This window comes from Scyliorhinus torazame, chromosome 15 (genome assembly GCF_047496885.1).
Source record: "Scyliorhinus torazame isolate Kashiwa2021f chromosome 15, sScyTor2.1, whole genome shotgun sequence".
Taxonomy (NCBI): domain Eukaryota; kingdom Metazoa; phylum Chordata; class Chondrichthyes; order Carcharhiniformes; family Scyliorhinidae; genus Scyliorhinus; species Scyliorhinus torazame.
Genome location: NC_092721.1, coordinates 201,537,429 through 201,554,429, shown reverse-complemented (window position 1 = coordinate 201,554,429; position 17,001 = coordinate 201,537,429). Strand labels below are relative to the sequence as shown.

At 47.9% G+C, this 17,001-nt stretch overlaps 1 protein-coding gene across 6 annotated transcripts in view; it reads right to left on the bottom strand.

The window, feature by feature from the left end:
• Positions 1-5,642: 5,642 nt before the first annotated feature.
• Positions 5,643-17,001, bottom strand: part of aamdc (adipogenesis associated, Mth938 domain containing) — a 56,603-nt gene continuing 45,244 nt past the window's right edge. For all 6 annotated transcript variants that reach the window (XM_072477437.1, XM_072477436.1, XM_072477435.1 and 3 more), the window contains one exon: positions 5,643-10,084. In XM_072477437.1, coding sequence (XP_072333538.1) covers positions 9,944-10,084 — 141 coding nt within the window. In that variant the 3' untranslated portion in view covers positions 5,643-9,943. The remainder of the gene's footprint in view (positions 10,085-17,001) is intronic.

Genomic DNA, 17,001 nt, shown 5'->3' with positions numbered 1-17,001 from the left:
GTAATGATGTAATTTCAATTACGGGGACAGGACTGGCAGCTTAACATTCCGGGATATCGTTGTTTTAGACGGGACAGAAGGGGAAACAAAAGAAGTGGGGGAGTTGCATTCCTAATCAGGAAGCAGATCACAGCTGTGTTGAGGGAGGACACATTGGAGGGATCTTGTAGTGAGGCATTATGGGTGGAGCTAGGAATAAGAAGGTTGAAATCACAATGTTGGGAGTGTACTATAGACCACCCAACAGCCCGCAGGAGACAGAGGAGCAGTTGTGAAGTCAGGTACTGAAAAGGCGTGAAAAAAGCAGGGTAGTTGTGATGGGCGAATTTAACTTCCCCAATTAGACTAGGTATTCCTTACAGCCAGGGGCTTGGTTGGAGAGCAATTTGTTAGACGTGTTCAGGAATGCTTTTTGATACAGTATGTTGACAAACCATCCAGGGAGGGGGCCACACTAGACTTGGTATTGGGGAATGAGCCAGGCCAGGTGATTGATGTTTCAGTGGGGGACCATTTTGGGCTTAGCGACCATAATTTAGAAGATTTTGGGTAGTCATGGATAAGGACAAGAGTGGAGGGTGAGGGTGCTTAATTGGGCGAGGACCAATTAGATACAAATTAGATAGGAACTGGGGAATGTGGATTGGGAGGGGCTATTTGAGGACATGTCTCACATGCAGGAGGCTTTTAAAGGCTAGTTGTTTGAAGTGCAGGACCATAAGACATAGGAGCAGAATTAGGCCCATCGAGTCTCCTCTGCCATTCAATCATGGCTGATATTTTCTCATCCCCATTCTCCTGCCTTCTCCCTAGAACCCCTGATCCCCTTATTAATCAAGAACCTATCTATCTCTGTCTTAAAGACAGTGAATTGGCCTCCACAGCCTTCCGCAGCAAAGACTCCACAGATTCACCACCCTCTGGCTGAAGAAATTCCTCCTCATCTGTTTTAAAGGATCGTCCCTTTAGTCTGAGATGGTGTCCTCTGGTTCTAGTTTTTCCCACAAGTGAAAACATCCTCTCCACGTCCACTCTATCCAGGCCTCGCAGTATCTTCTAAGTTTCAATAAAATCCCCTCTCGTCCTTCTAAACTCCGAGTACAGACTCAGAGTCCTCAAACGTTCCTCATACGACAAGTTCTTCATTCCAGGGATCATTCTTGTGAACCTCCTCTGGACCCTTTCCAAGGCCAGCACATCCTTCCTTAGATATGGGGCCCAAAACTGCTCACAATACTCCAAATGGGGTCTGACCAGAGCCTTATACAGCCTCAGAAGTACATCCCTGGTCTTGTATTCTAGCCCTCTTGACATGAATGCTAACATTGCATTTGCCTTCTTAACTGCCGACTAAACCTGCACATTAACCTTAAGAGAATCGTGAACAAGGACTCCCAAGCCCCTTTGTGCTTCTGCTTTCCCCATTTAGAAAATAGTCCATGCCTAAATTCCTCCTTCCAAAGTGCATAACCTCACACTTTTCCATATTGTATTTCATTTGCCACTTCATTGCCCACTCTCCTAGCTTGTCCAAGTTCTTCTGCAGCCCCCTTGCGTCCTCAATACTACCAGTCCCTCTACAGATCTTTGTATCATCTGCAAACTTAGCAACAGTGCCTTCAGTACCTTCTTCCAGATCATTAATGTATATTGTAAAAAGTTGTGGTCCCAGCACAGACCCCTGAGGCACACCACTAGTCACCGGCTGCCATCCTGAAAAAGACCCCTTTATCCCCACTGTCTGCCTTCTGCCAGTCAGCCAATCCACTATCCATGCCAGAATCTTACCCTGAACACCATGAGCTCTTAACTTATTTAACAGTCTCCTATGCGTCACCTTGTCAAAGGCCTTTTGGAAATCTAAATAAATCATGTCCACTGGTTTTTCTTTGTCTAACTTCCTTGTTACCTCCTCAAAGAACTCTAACAGATTTGTCAGACAAGACCTCCCTTGACAAAGCCGTGCTGACTCAGTCCTATTTTACCATGCACTTCCAAGTGCTTCGCAATCTCATCTTTAATAACGGACTCTAAAATCTTGCCAATGACCAAAGTCAGGCTAACTGGCCTATAATTTCCCGTCTTCTGCCTCGCTCCCATCTTAAACAGTGGTGTTACATTAGCCACTTTCCAGTCCTCTGGGACCCTTCCTGCCTCCAGTGATTCCTGAAAGATCATCGCCAATGCCTCCACAATCCCGTAGCTATCTCTTTTAGGACCTTTGGGTGTAGTCCATCCGGTCCAGGTGACTTAGCCACCTTCAGACCTTTCAGTTTCCCCAGAACCTTCTCCTTAGTAATGGCCACTGCACTCACCTCTGCCCCTGGTTCTCCTGGAGCTCTGGCATCCCACTGGTGTCTTCCACCGTGAAGTCTGATGCAAAGTAACTATTCAGTTCGTCTGCCATTTCTTTGGCATGTCCCCGCAAAAATGAAGGATAGCAATGGCAGGGGTCAGGAACCATGGATGACAAGGGAAATTGTAAGCTTAATCAAAAGGAGAAAGGAAGTATACGATAGGTCTAGGCATCTAAAAACTAATAAAGACCTTGAGGAGTACAGTGAAAGTAGGAAGGAACTTTAAACGTGGAATTAGGAGGGTTAATGGGGCCATGAAATGTCTTGAGCAAACAATGTCAAGGAGAATCCCAAGGCTTTTTATGCATATATTAGGAGCAAGAGGGTAGCAAGAGAAAGAGTAGGCCCACTCAAGGACAATGGAGGCAAGTTATGCTTGGAACCATAGGAAGTGGGTGAAATCCTTAATGAGTACTTTGTATCAGTATTCACCAGGGAGAAGTACATGACGGACATTGAGGTCAGAGATAGGTGTATGAATACTCTTGAGGACATCAATATATAAAAGGAGGAAGTGTTGAGTATCCTAAATTGCATTAAGGTAGACAGGTCCCCGGGGCCGGATGGGATCTATCCCAGGTTACTGCAGGAATCAAGGAGGAATAGCTGGGGCCTTAACAGAAATCTTCACATCCTCTTTGACCACAGTCAAGGTTCCAGAGGACTGGAGAATAGCCAATGTTCCCTTGTTTAAGAAAGGAAGCAGGGATAATCCAGCAAATATAGGCTGGTGAGCCTGACATCAGTGGTGGGGAAGCTTTTGGAAAAGATACTGAGGGACAGGATATGCACACATTTGGAGAACAATGAATCAGTTAGTGACAGGCAACATGGTTTTGTACGGGGAAAGTCATGTCTCACCAACTTGATTGAGTTTTTTTGAAAGAGGCGACAAGGAAAATGGATGAGGGAAGGGCTGTGGGTGTAGTTTATATGTAAGGTGTTTGACAAGGTCCCGCATGGCAGACTGGTACAAAAAATAAAATCACATGAGAGTCAGTGTGGGCTGGCTAGATGGATACAGAACTGATTTGGTTATAGAAGACAGAGTACCGGTGGAAGGATGTTTTTCAGGATTGAGATCTGTAGCTAGTGATGTTCCACAGGGATCAGTGCTGGAACCTCTGTTATTTGTAGTGTATATAAATGATCTGAAGGAAAATATGGGTGGTCTGATGAGTAAGTTTATGGACGACACGATGATTGTTAAAGTTGCTGATAGTGCCGAGGATTGTCAGAGGATACAACAGGATATAGATAGATTGGAAACTTGGGCACAGAAATGGCAATGGAGTTTAATCCGGACAAACGTGAGGTGATGTGCTTTGGAGGCATGAATTATACTGTAAATGGCAGAGTCCTCAGGAACATTAACATTACAGAGAGATCTGGGCGTGCAGGTCCACAGTTCCCTAAAAGACGACAACACAGATGGCCAAGGTGATTAAGAAGGTATATGGCATGCTTGCCTTCATCAGCCAGGGCATTGAGTACAGGAGTTGGGAAATCATGTTGCAGTTGTATAAAAGCTTGGTTAGGCCGCATTTGGAGTGTTGCGTGCAGTTCTGGGCACCACATTATCAGAAGGATGTGGAAGCTTTGGAGAGAATGCAAGGAAGGTTCACCATGATGTTGCCTGGTCTCGAGGGGGTTGGCTATGAGGAGAAGTTGAATGAGCTAGGATTGTTTTTACTGGAAAGAAGAGGCTGAGGGGAGACCTGATAGAGATTTCCAAAATTCTGAGAACCTTAGACAGGGTGGATAGCCAGAGGCTTTTTCCAAGGGTGGAAGTGTCAATTACAAGGGGGCACAGGTTCACTGTGAGAGCGGGAAAGTTTAAGGGAGATGTGCGGGGTAAGCTTTTCACAAAGTGGTGGGTGCCTGGAACACGCTGCCAGAGGATGTGGTGGAAGCAGGCACTCTAGCAACATTTAAGAGACATCTGGGTGGGTACATGAATAGGGAGCAAATAGAGGGACACGGACCGAGTAAGGGCAGGTTATTTTTTAGTTAGGGCATCATGATTGCCACAGGCTTGGAGGGCCGAAAGGCCAGTTCCTGTGCTGTACTTTTCTTTGTTCTAATATCTTATGTAGCTCGGTGTCATACTTCATTTTATGATGCTCCGGTGAGGAGCCTTAGGGTGTTTCATTCCGTTAAATGTGCTATATAAATGTAAATTGCGCCCTCCAGCAGTTTTCATGGAATCCCGACAGTGCAGAAGGAGGCCATTAGGCCATCGAGTCTGCACCAACCCCCTGAAAGAGCACCCGACCCAATCCCCCGCCCTATCCCCGTAACCCATCGCATTGATCATGCGATAAATCCACCTAACCTGCACACCTTTGGACTGTCACCATTACTAATACCAGCTTTTAATCCAAATTTATTCAATAGAATATGAACACCCTGGTAGAATTTGAACTCAACTCCTCCAGGTCTCTGAATTACTCATCCAGTAATTTAACCACTCTGCTCAATAATCCCACATGATTTGACGCTTCGTAATCTGAAAGTAACTATGGTTGGGTTGTAAATTATTTTGTTAACCACATCCCAACAATACATATCTTAAAAAAATAATAAATGCCTTGAGCGCAGGGAGAAAATGGACCAGAACCTGAATGATTGAGGAAATTTAAGATAATTGATTGAAGGTTTCGAAAAGAGCTTTTGACACAGGGTAGGTGGATTGAACACGCTAAATTGCCCCTTAATTGGAAAAAATGAATTGGGTACTCTAAATTTAAAAAAATTATAATAAAAATACAAGTATATAAGCTTGGCAGAGGGTACACCTCATTTCACCCTCTGCCAAGCTTCTATACTTTTATTTTTTTTAAATTTAGAGTACCCAATTCATTTTTTCCAATTAAGGGGCAATTTAGCGTGGCCGGTCCACCTAGCCTGCACATCTTTGGGTTGTGGGGGCAAAGCCCACGCAAACACGGGGAGAATGTGCAAACTCCACACGGACAGTGACCCAGAGCCGGGATCGAACCTGGGACCTCGGCGCCGTGAGGCTGCAGTGCTAACCACTGAGCCACTGTGCTGCCCTTATGCTTTTATCACTAATAGTCAAAGATATTCAAAGTCCACGTCCAAATGCATTCTATCATGGCTGATATGTTCCTCATCTGCTACCTACAATGCTACAGACCAAGAGCTGGATTGCGACCAATGGTGGGTTTGTGGAGGTGGGGCTAATCATGTGATGAAATTGCCCAGAGTCGTCAACCTTACTGTCATGTGACTACAAGTTTTAAAAATAGCCAGGAGACCAGGTGAACACTATGTACATTTATTACGGTTCATTTGTAAGTACATCTATACTTCTTTTCAGTATTTTGTTGCTTTTCATGCCTAAGACAAAACATACTTTGACATAACTTCCCATGTTTCACTTTGAACAATGGCATCAGTTCTGATGTAATTTTTAAAGTAGCAAATTGCTTACTGTTATTTCCACGCAGGGCTAGCACAGATTCAATGGGCCAAATCCCCGGCTTTATGCTGGAAATGGCTCTCAGGTTGTGTTCAAAAATAAAACCGATCCTCATTAGACATTCATTGCATGCAGAATTGAAGGGTCTGTGAACATTGGGATGAACCTGTGTGTTGAGAAAGGAAAGGGTTATTCTAAAAGGGTGGGTGTGATCAGGAGGAACACCGAGTAAGGAAGAGCCTGCATTTCATATTGCACCTTTCAAATCCTCAGGACATCCCAAATCGCTTCACAGCCGGCTCGGTTTTGTTTAGAAGTGTTATAATGTGGGAAACGTTGAAGCCAATTTGGGCACAGCAAGCTCCCAGAAACATTAATGTCACAAATGTCCAGTTAATCTGTTATTTAGTGATGTTAGCTAAAAGATGTGTCACCTTGGATATCAGGATGACACTTCCTCGAGGACTGCCGTGGGTTCCTTTATGTCTACCCAGGATGGTGCCCCTGGCTCTCTCAGTACTGCACTGGGTGCATGAGCCTGGACTGTGTGCTTCGAGAGGTAACTTACTCGTTAATTCATTCATTTATCATCCTCCAATAATAATATCCTCTTCCTCAAACAATGAATGTGTGTTAGGATATGGTTCTACTGATACACACATGCTCTATTATCTCATCGAGATAAAAGCCTGGCCTGTGAATTGCCTTGTGATGATCAATCAAGAGGACAACAAAATACTATTGCCCAGTCCTATCCTTACCAATAAATGACTGGCTTGCAGTAGGTGAGCACTAGATTGCGATCAGGCAAGGGAACGCGGACTGATTTCCTCCCTCGCTATAGCCCAGGGCTCCCGGGGCCAGGCTCTGTGATGCTGTCCCAACAGAGAACAGCTAATACCTGACAATGGAAGAGATTGAACCTGCAGCCTTTCTGGTCTTTAGGGTTGAGTCCCAAACCAGGGACTGTACTAAGAGCGGCATGGTAGCACAGTGGTTAGCACTGTTGCTTCAAAGCACCAAGATCCCAGGTTTGATTCCCGGCTTGGGTCATTGTCTGTGCAGAGTCTGCACGTTCTCCCCGTGTCTGTATGGGTTTCCTCCGGGTGCTCCGGTTTCCTCCCACAAGTCCCGAAAGACGTGCTGTTAGGTCAATTAGACATTCTACATTCTTCCTCAGTGCACCCGAACAGATGCCGGAATGTGGCGACTAGGGGATTTTCACAGTAACTTCATTGCAGTGTTAATGTAAGCCTACTTGTGACAATAATAAAGATTATTATTTGCCCAGTCGCCCATCAGATGTCAAATAAACCATTTTGCATGTCTTAATTCTCCGACCCCCCCCGCAGGTTGGAGAATCGGCGGGGGGGGGGGGGGCGGTGTCAATCCCGCCCTGCCGCTCGAATGGCAGCTGCCAAATTCTTCGGCGCCGGTTTTTGGGCGGGGGCGGGGATTGCGCCGCGTCGGTTGGGGGCCGTTGGCAGTGGCCCCCCCGGCGATTCTCCGGGCCCCGATGGGCCATGCGGCTGCCCGTTTGCGGCCAGGCCCGCTGGCGTGGGTTAGACAAGGTCCATACCGGCGGGACCTGGCTTTGAGGGCGGCTTGCGGAGTCCTTGGGGGGGGTGCAGGGGGCCCCCACGGTGACCTGGCCCGCAATCGGGCCCACTGATCTGCGGGCGGGCCTGTGCTGTGGGGGAACTCTTTCCCTCCGCGCCGGCCTGTGTAAGGCTCCGCGATGGCCCGCGCGGAGAAGAAACCCCCTGCGCATGAGCAGGAATCACGGCAGCGGTTCTGTGCATGCGCCAGAACATGCTGGCGCTCCTGCGCATGCGCCAACTCGCGCCGGCCGGCGGAGGCCCTTCGGCGGCAGTTAGCATAGCGCCTACCTCTCCAGCACCGGCCTAGCCCCCGGAAGTGTGGAGGATTCCGCACCTTCCGGGCGGCCCCATGCCGGAGTGGTTCACGCCACTCTTTGGTGCTGGTACGGTCCGCCCCCGTGATTGCGGGAGAATCCTGTACATAGCATTTATATAGTGCCTTCAACCACCTCAGGTTGTCCCAAAAGGCCTTCTCGTTAACTAAGTACTTTTAAAGTGTTTACAATACCACAGCAAGGTCCCACAAACAGCAATGTGAAAATGACCAGATAACGGTGGAATAGGACATGTAGGAGGGACATAAATGAGATGGAGTGACTTGCTGGAACATCTGTAACACACTTGACAAGAGTTCTTTTGAGGCAAGAAAATTAAGGCAGCACTTAAAACATGCGAGCAATGCATAATGCGTTTCCCATTCATATCCAATTTCACCCATATTGTTGGTGTTTTTATTCTTTGTTCTTTAATGGGATATGGGCCTTGTTGACAAGACCAGTGTTTGTTTACCATCCCTAAATGCCCTTGAACAGAGTGGGTCACTGGGCTATTTCAAAGTCAAAGTCCGCCACATTATTGTGGACCTGGAGTCACATGGAAACCAGGTAAGGATGGCAGATTTTCTCCCCTAAAGGACATTAATGAATTAGATGGGTTTTTACAATAATCAATGATAGTTTCATTGTCACCATTACTGAGACCAGCTTCATAATCCAGATTCATCAATTGAATTTATATTCCACCAGTTGCCATGAGGGGATTTGAGCCTATGTCCCCCCTCCCATGATTGGAAAGAGTTAATGTTTCCCTGTGGTTAAGTTAGAATTGAAGCTTTAATTGTTGAATAAACCACACTTGTATATAAAGGGGATACAGGTGGCACTGTAGTGTTGGAGGAGTGATTGTAGAAAACAATAAAATTGGAGTTGAAGAAGTTAAGACTTGTTTTCTAGTTCTTATTACAAAAATATTACCAGAGCTTAACATCCCCTTCAAGGATGACAGTTGGTCACGAAGAGTAAACCTGTTATCAATTCCATCCCAACTAATCTACAGTGGTCCGACTGAGCGAACTGTATTTGCAAATGCATTCCCCCACTGCATTTCACAGGCCCGTAGTGCATTTCAGCTGAAGACAGGACCTGCTAGATAATGGGTACGAGTTTTAGGAAATCTTCAACAACAAAATAATCAAACAAATTTACTGCACGGAGTCTGCACATTCTCCCCGTGGCTGCATGGGTTTACTCCGGGTGCTCCGGTTTCCTCCCACAGTCCAAAGATGTGCAGGTTAGGTGGATCGGTCATGCTAAATTGCCCTTAGTGTCCAAAAGAGATTAGATGTGGTTACGGGGATATGGTGGAGATGTGCGCGTAGGTAGGGTGCTCTTTCCAAGGGTCGGTGCAGACTCGATGGGCTGAATGGCCTCCTTCTGCACTGTAAATTCTATGTAAGGCAAAATACTGCGGATGCTGAAAATCTGAAATAAAAACAGAAAATGCTGGATAAACTCAGCAGGTCTGGCAGCGTCTGTGGAGCGAGAAACATGGTTAATGTTTCGGATCTAAATGATCCTTCTACAGAACTGTTCAGTAAATAGCATTTTCCATTTTTATTATATTTTACAAAAATCAACTTGAGGAATTATCGTAAAGACGAAAAGCGAAAGGTACAATTTACAATGATGCAGTGTAGGGACAGGACAAGCTCAGTGCAGCTTCAGAAGAGGTGCACTCACACACAGTCAGTCACAAGGGAACCTTATCGTCAAAGTCATCCTGTAAATGGAAAACCAGACCCATCAGCCCCTACTCACAATGGGAAACCATTCCGCTAGCACATGCTTGAAATGAGATCTCTGCATTTGGCTCCCTCATGTATACCCAATATGGGAAAACCAAATGCCTCACAACTAATCAAACTGGGGGCAAGGTGTCTCAAAGCACGCCTTTAACAAAAGAGGAAATATTCCAAGTGCAGCAAGTAAAAATTAACTCCTCTCTTTTCCGGCTTCGAATGACCAAACTACCAGCAGTCGACACTGAGACTGGAGACTCCTGTTTGAAATAGGAATCACATTTTAATGTAATACAATACATAATGCGCACACACACACCCTTTAAAGCCTCTCCTTGTCCTGTTTAAGTAATTCAAACTGCACACTGTGAAGGAAATAACAGCAACAAGGCCAGGTTTCACCTTGTGAAACCAAAGGAAGTCACGCTGGGCTTAAAGTGTTGTCAGGGAACCTCCCATAGTTTCAGCAAGTGGAGTGGAAAACTCCGCCAACTCGTGCACCCCGACTGGCCAACACGTTGTACGCTCGCACAGCCTCCTCCGTCTGAAGGACTTTCACCTCAACCCCTTTGTTCTTAAGATACTCCAGCGTTCTGGAGGGAACCTGCAAAGGAGGAAAAACAAACAAGATGGAGTGAGAAGATAAAAGGGTGAGAAACAGCACCTTTGGTTCGCCATTGAACCACGACCCTCTAGTATTGGTCAATTTCTATCCTACCAATCAGATGTTCAATGACTGGACCTTCGGTGTGTTGTCTGGCACCACTTTTTAGTTAAAATGTTCCTTCTGGCACTCATTCCGAACGTCATTTGTAAACGGTTGCTTTTATGGCTGCTGGCCCCATTATCCTATCTTGCTCTCAATAGCAAAAGCAATTTGCATGACAGTGTCTTTTTAAAAAAAATATATTTATTAAAGTTTTTCAACACAATTTTTCTCCCTTACAAACAATAACCCCCCTCCCTCTCGTAACAAAAAAAAAGAGAAATCGCGCAGAGCAAGATATATACATGGCAAAATGATATATTTACACAGCTTTGTACACTGGCCCTCACCCGTATGTGCCAGTTTCCCCAACCCTTCATGTTATCTCTTGCTCATCCACCCTCCCAGGCAGTCCCCCCCCCCCCCCCCCCCCCCCCCCCCTCCCAGGACCCCCCCCCTCCACCCCCCCCCCCCCCCACCCTCCCAGGACATCCCCTCCACCCCCCCCTCCCCCCTCCCAGGACGTCTCCTCCACCCCCCCTCCCCTCCTAGGACATGTCCCCCCCGTCCCCCCCCCCCCCCCCCAAGGTTGCTGCTGCTGCTGACCGACCTTCCTCTAACGCTCCGCGAGATAGTCTGAGATAGTCTAGGAACGGTTGCCACCGCCTGTAGAACCCCTGCGCAGACCCTCTCAAGGCGAACTTAATCCTCTCCAACTTTATGAACCCAGCCATATCATTTATCCAGGCCTCCAGGCTGGGGGGCTTCGCCTCCTTCCACATTAGCAAGATCCTTCGCCGGGCTACTAGGGACGCAAAGGCCAGAATGCTGGCCTCTTTCGCCTCCTGCACTCCCGGTTCGTCCACTACTCCAAATATTGCTAGCCCCCAGCTTGGCTTGACCCGGACTTTCCCCACCTGAGATATTGCTCCCGCCACTCCTCTCCAGAACCCCTCCAGTGCTGGGCATGACCAAAACATATGGACATGGTTCGCCGGGCTCCCTGAGCACCTTCCACATCTGTCCTCTACCCCAAAGAACCTACTCAACCTCCCCCCCTGTCAAGTGCGCTCTGTGGACCACCTTAAATTGTATCAGGCTGAGCCTGGAACACGAGGAGGAGGAATTAACCCTATCTAGGGCATCAGCCCACAGACCATCCTCAATCTCCTCCCCCAGCTCCTCCTCCCATTTACCCTTCAACTCTTCTACCAGCGCTTCCCCCTCTTCTTTCCGCATGACAGTGTCTTTAACATAGTAAAACATTCTGAGGCACTTCATAGGAGTGTGATCAGACAATACTTTACACAGAGACGCTTTAGGCAATACGCGGGCAAATGAGTCAACAAAAGAGGTTTAAGCAGAGTCGTAAGAGAAAACAATATATGAAAGAGGTGCTGAAGTCAGTCATCTGGTTCTTTGAGCTTGCTCCGCCATTCAGACTATAACTGTTACAGCACAGAGGAAGGCCATTCAGCCCATCACGTCCGTGCTGGCTCTCCCAAGGAGCAACACACATACTGCCACACCCCCACCCTCTCCCCACCTCCCTGTACATTCCTGCTTTTAAGATAGTTAGGTAATTTGGAAAAATGTACAGCACAGAAAAAGGCCACTCCCCACCACCACCCCCCACCTCATCTCTCCCGGCCCCCTGGCCCAGCCTTATCCAATTTTCCAGCACTTGGTCCGTAGCCCTGGGGATTACAGAATTCCAGGTGCTTATAGACATGTTTTAAATAGTTGAGAGCTTCGGTCGCTACGACCCTTTTAGGCAGCGAGTTCCCGACCCCGACCACTGTCTTGAGTGAAAAACCTTTACTCCATCTCCCATTTAATCCACCTATCATTGCTATCATAAGCCCATTTAGGGACGGCAATCCTCTGACTCCAGACCTACAGCAATGTGACTGACTCTTAATTGCCCTCTGAAATGGCCTAGCAAGCCATTCAGTTCAAGGGGCAACTAGGGATGGGGTTGGAGGGGCAACAAATGCTGACACCCACATCCCAGGAAAAGAAATGTACATTGTCTCCCAGTCCAATGACATTTAAGATTCTCATTTCCCGATTCAAATCCTATCCTATCTTTCTTACCTCCTCCGTAAACTTACGCTCTTCCAATTCTTACCACTTCAGATCCCGTCTGTCTTGATCGCTCCACCAATGATGTCCGTCATCAGTTTGGTCCCTAAGCTCTGGAATTCCCACCCTAAACCTCTACCTCTTTCTCTCAGTCTTACTATCCCACAACTAACACCAAATCAGGCGGTCTGGTCCTTAACACAACGGTTGTAGTAGGAGCTTGCTGAGCGGAAAATGGCTGTCATGTTTCTAACATTACAACAGGACTACACTTCAGAAAAGTACTTCATTGGCCGCAGAGCTGTGTTGGAACATCCCAATACCGTGAAAGACATGGGCCGCAATCTTCTGTCTTCTTTTGTGGCTGGGATTTGCCGGTGCCGGTGTAAAATGATTGGAGTATTGGCTGGAATGCCAAATTCTCCTATCTCACTCGAATCGGCTCCAGTCACAGACAACACCGGAGAGACCCTCCCATGCTATAAATGCAAGCTGTTTCTTTCTCTCTCTCTCTGTCTTTCTCTCTCTCTCTCTGACTTCTATGTGCCTCAGATACTCACTAAACAGTGCATTTACAAGCTGGAGCTCCAGGGCATTCATTTCCAAGTCTAACAGCAGCACAATAGAACCTGCCTGGTCTGCAGATTATTCAGCTGGCCTGCGCTGTAATGGGAGACGGAAGGAGAGACAGACCATCAGTCGATGAGATCCAATTATGAAACTCTAATATTTTACTATTAACTCTAGATGTCAATTTACCATTACTTCCGTCTCCATACTGTCTGGACCATGTATTAAAGAGAACTAGTCATTCGTCTTTTTACAAACTGTAAATCATCTACTTAATTTAAAAGGTTAAGTCATGACCCAGCAGAAACAATGGTACCATCCTCGCTGACTTTGCAGTGTTCCCTCAGTCCTCACTCTCCGACAGTACAGCATTCCCTCAGTACTCACTCTCCGACAGTACAGCATTCCCTCAGTCCTCACTCTCCGACAGTACAGCATTCCCTCAATACTCACTCTCCGACAGCACAGCATTCCCTCAGTCCTCACTCTCCGACAGTACAGCATTCCCTCAGTACTCACTCTCCGACAGTACAGCATTCCCTCAGTACTCACTCTCCGACAGTACAGCATTCCCTCAGTACTCACTCTCCGACAGTACAGCATTCCCTCAATACTCACTCTCCGACAGTACAGCATTCCCTCAGTACTCACTCTCCGACAGTACAGCATTCCCTCAGTACTCACTCTCCGACAGTACAGCATTCCCTCAATACTCACTCTCAGACAGTACAGCATTCCCTCAGTACTCACTCTCCGACAGTACAGCATTCCCTCAGTACTCACTCTCCGACAGTACAGCATTCCCTCAATACTCACTCTCAGACAGTACAGCATTCCCTCAGTACTCACTCTCCGACAGTACAGCATTCCCTCAGTACTCACTCTCCGACAGCACAGCATTCCCTCAGTACTCACTCTCAGACAGTACAGCATTCCCTCAGTACTCACTCTCCGACAGTACAGCATTCCCTCAGTACTCACTCTCCGACAGCACAGCATTCCCTCAGTACTCACTCTCCGACAGTACAGCATTCCCTCAGTACTCACTCTCCGACAGCACAGCATTCCCTCAGTACTCACTCTCAGACAGTACAGCATTCCCTCAGTACTCACTCTCCGACAGTACAGCATTCCCTCAGTACTCACTCTCCGACAGCACAGCATTCCCTCAGTACTCACTCTCCGACAGTACAGCATTCCCTCAGTACTCACTCTCCGACAGTACAGCATTTCCTCAGTACTCACTCTCCAACAGTACGGGCGGCACGGTAGCACAGTGGTTAGCACTGTTGCTTCACAGCTCCAGGGTCCCGGGATCGATTCCCATCTTGGGTCACTGTCTGTGCGTTGTTTGCACTTTCTCCCCGTGTCTGCGTGGGTTTCCTCCGGGTGCTCCGGTTTCCTCCCACAAGTCCCGAAAGACGTGCTGTTAGGTAATTTAGACATTCTGAATTCCCCCTCAGTGTACCCAAACAGGCGCCGAAATGTGGCGACTTGGGGCTTTTCACAGTAACTTCATTGCATTGTTAATGTAAGCTGACTTGTAATGACAAAAAAGATTATTATTCCAGATCCATTCAAGGGGATGGCTGCGTGGAAGCCGCACCGTGTTTCTTAGAGGAAGCCCTGACCTGACTCCTGAATGGTGTGTAGCAGAGGAGGTATGTCCTCTATCCACGGGCATGCAGCCGTCCATCCAGCAAGGTGACCACCAAGGCCTGGGAGCCATTGGCAGCCCTAGTCAGTGCTAGCTCCCTGCAGAAGAGGACATTGGGACTGCAGTGCTGCAAGAAGGTGAACGGCCTACTTTGCGCGGCCAGGGTAAGTCTGCTACCCTCAGTTTTTCACTGCCCCGCACAGAAGGGGGGCACGGTAGAACAGTGGTTAGCACAGTTGCTTCACAGCTCCAGGGTCCCAGGTTCAATTCCTGACTTGGTCACTGTCTGTGTGGAGTCTGCACGTTCTCCCAATGTATGTGTGGGTTTCTTCCGGGTGCTCCGGTTTCCTCCCACAGTCCAAAGATGTGCAGGTTAGGTGGATTGGCCATGATAAAGTGCCCAAAAAGGTTGGGTAGGGTTACGGGGATCGGATGAGGGTGTGGGCTTGGGTAGGGTGCCCTTTCCAAGGGCCGGTGCAGACTCAAAGTGCCGAATGGCCTCCTTCTGCACTGTAAATTCTATGACTCTTCGCACCTCCAAGGTGATCTCTTACCCAGCCACCTTGCGGGTTGCCAACAGCTGTCACGAGGCCCTCTTCCACCACCCCAATCCCCATGGTCTTCCCCTAGTATCTACTCTGCTCCTCACATCCCCTGTCCGCTCACGTCCCACATATGCCACACCTCATTACCATCTGAACTGGCAGGACTCCCGCCTACACTCTCCCCCTCCCTGTCTCATTGCAGAACAAACCCGAGCATAACAGGCATGAGTGGTCACAGCCACCCGGGACATGCACGAGCTGAGATCCCTCATGCCCTTTGAAGAAAGAGACGACTTTGCCTGTGCATAGCCTACAGACAAAAGTGAGAACACTCAGGACACATATTCATTCTTCAAGCCTCATGTGAGTAAACTTTGTCCCATCATCAATCGCCCATCTCCCTTTCCCCAACATCTTCAGTGAAGAGAAACACCAGTTATTGAAGAATACTGCAACTGCCCAAACCAGTGCTGCCCTCGCATGGCTGGAACCTACCGAACTGAGTCACATTCAAAAGCATGTTCCTCTTTGCAATTTTGCCGTTTGCGATGTTTTGCAGGAACATAACCCTCATGAATGACAGCACTTCACTATAAAAACAGAAAGTGCTGGAAATTCTCAGCATATATGGAGAAAGAGCAATGGTTCCAGTCAAATAGGATTCTTCTTTATAATTGAAGGGAGACAGAAGTGAAATAGGTTTTGCATTGCCTTTTTATTTATTTATTTTTAAAATTCAGATTACCCAATTATTTTTTCCAATTAGACGGCAATTTAGTGTGGCCAATCCACCTACTCTGCACATTTTTGGGTTGTGGGGGCGAAACCTACGCAGACACCGGGAGAATGTGCAAACTCCATGTGGTAAACCACTGTGTTCCTATATTAAGGGTTGTACGGTAGAACCTGCACTACAGGTTCACCTGGGCCCCTGCAGGCTAGCTCCGCCCAGGAGCCGGGTTATAAATATGCATGGCCTTCAGCTAGCAGCCATTTCGTCAGCTGCTGTAGGAGGCCACACTTCAGATACTAATAAAGCCTCAGTTTGAATTCAACTTCGCCTCCAGCCAAATTGATCGTGCCTCACTCCACACGGACAGTGACGCAGAGCCAGGATCGAACCTGGGACCTCAGCGCCGTGAGGCAGCTGTGCCAACCACTAGGCCACCGTGCTGCCCTGGGTTTTGCATTGTCAAGAGTGGGAAGGAGGAAATGAACAAAAAAGAAGGGCTAGGGAGAGGTCAGGAGAGAGCAAATGACGAGGATATCATGGAACAAAAAGGCAAAGGGAGTGTTAATGGCTGTAGTAAAGAAACAACGCATTGGTTCAGAGTGAGTCTGAATGACAGAATAATGAGCAGCTCTGTCCGAAAGCAAAAAAACAGGGAAAAACAAGAATCAAAATGGCACATGGCAAAAAAAAAAAAACGAGGAACAGAGCTGATTGCCTGAAATTGTTGAACTCGGTGTTGAGTCCAGAAAGCTGTGAAGTATTGAATCGGAAGGTACGTTGCTGTTCCGCGAGATTGCGTTGAGCTTCACTGGAACACGAGCAGGTTGAGGACAGAGATGTCAGGATGAGAGCGAGGTGGTGAGGTAAAATGGCAAGCAGCAGGTCGGGGTCATGCTTGTGGACAGAGCAGAGGGGTTCTGCATAGCGGTTACCCAGTCTGCATAGCGGGTACCCAGCCTGCATAGCGGTTACCCAGCCTGCATAGCGGTTACCCAGTCTGCATAGCGGGTACCCAGTCTGCATAGCGGTTACCCAGTCTGCATAGCGGGTACCCAGTCTGCATAGCGGGTACCCAGTCTGCATAGCGGTTACCCAGTCTGCATAGCGGGTACCCAGTCTGCATAGCGGTTACCCAGTCTGCATAGCGGGTACCCAGTCTGCATAGCGGTTACCCAGTCTGCATAGCGGGTACCCAGTCTGCATAGCGGGTACCCAGTCTGCATAG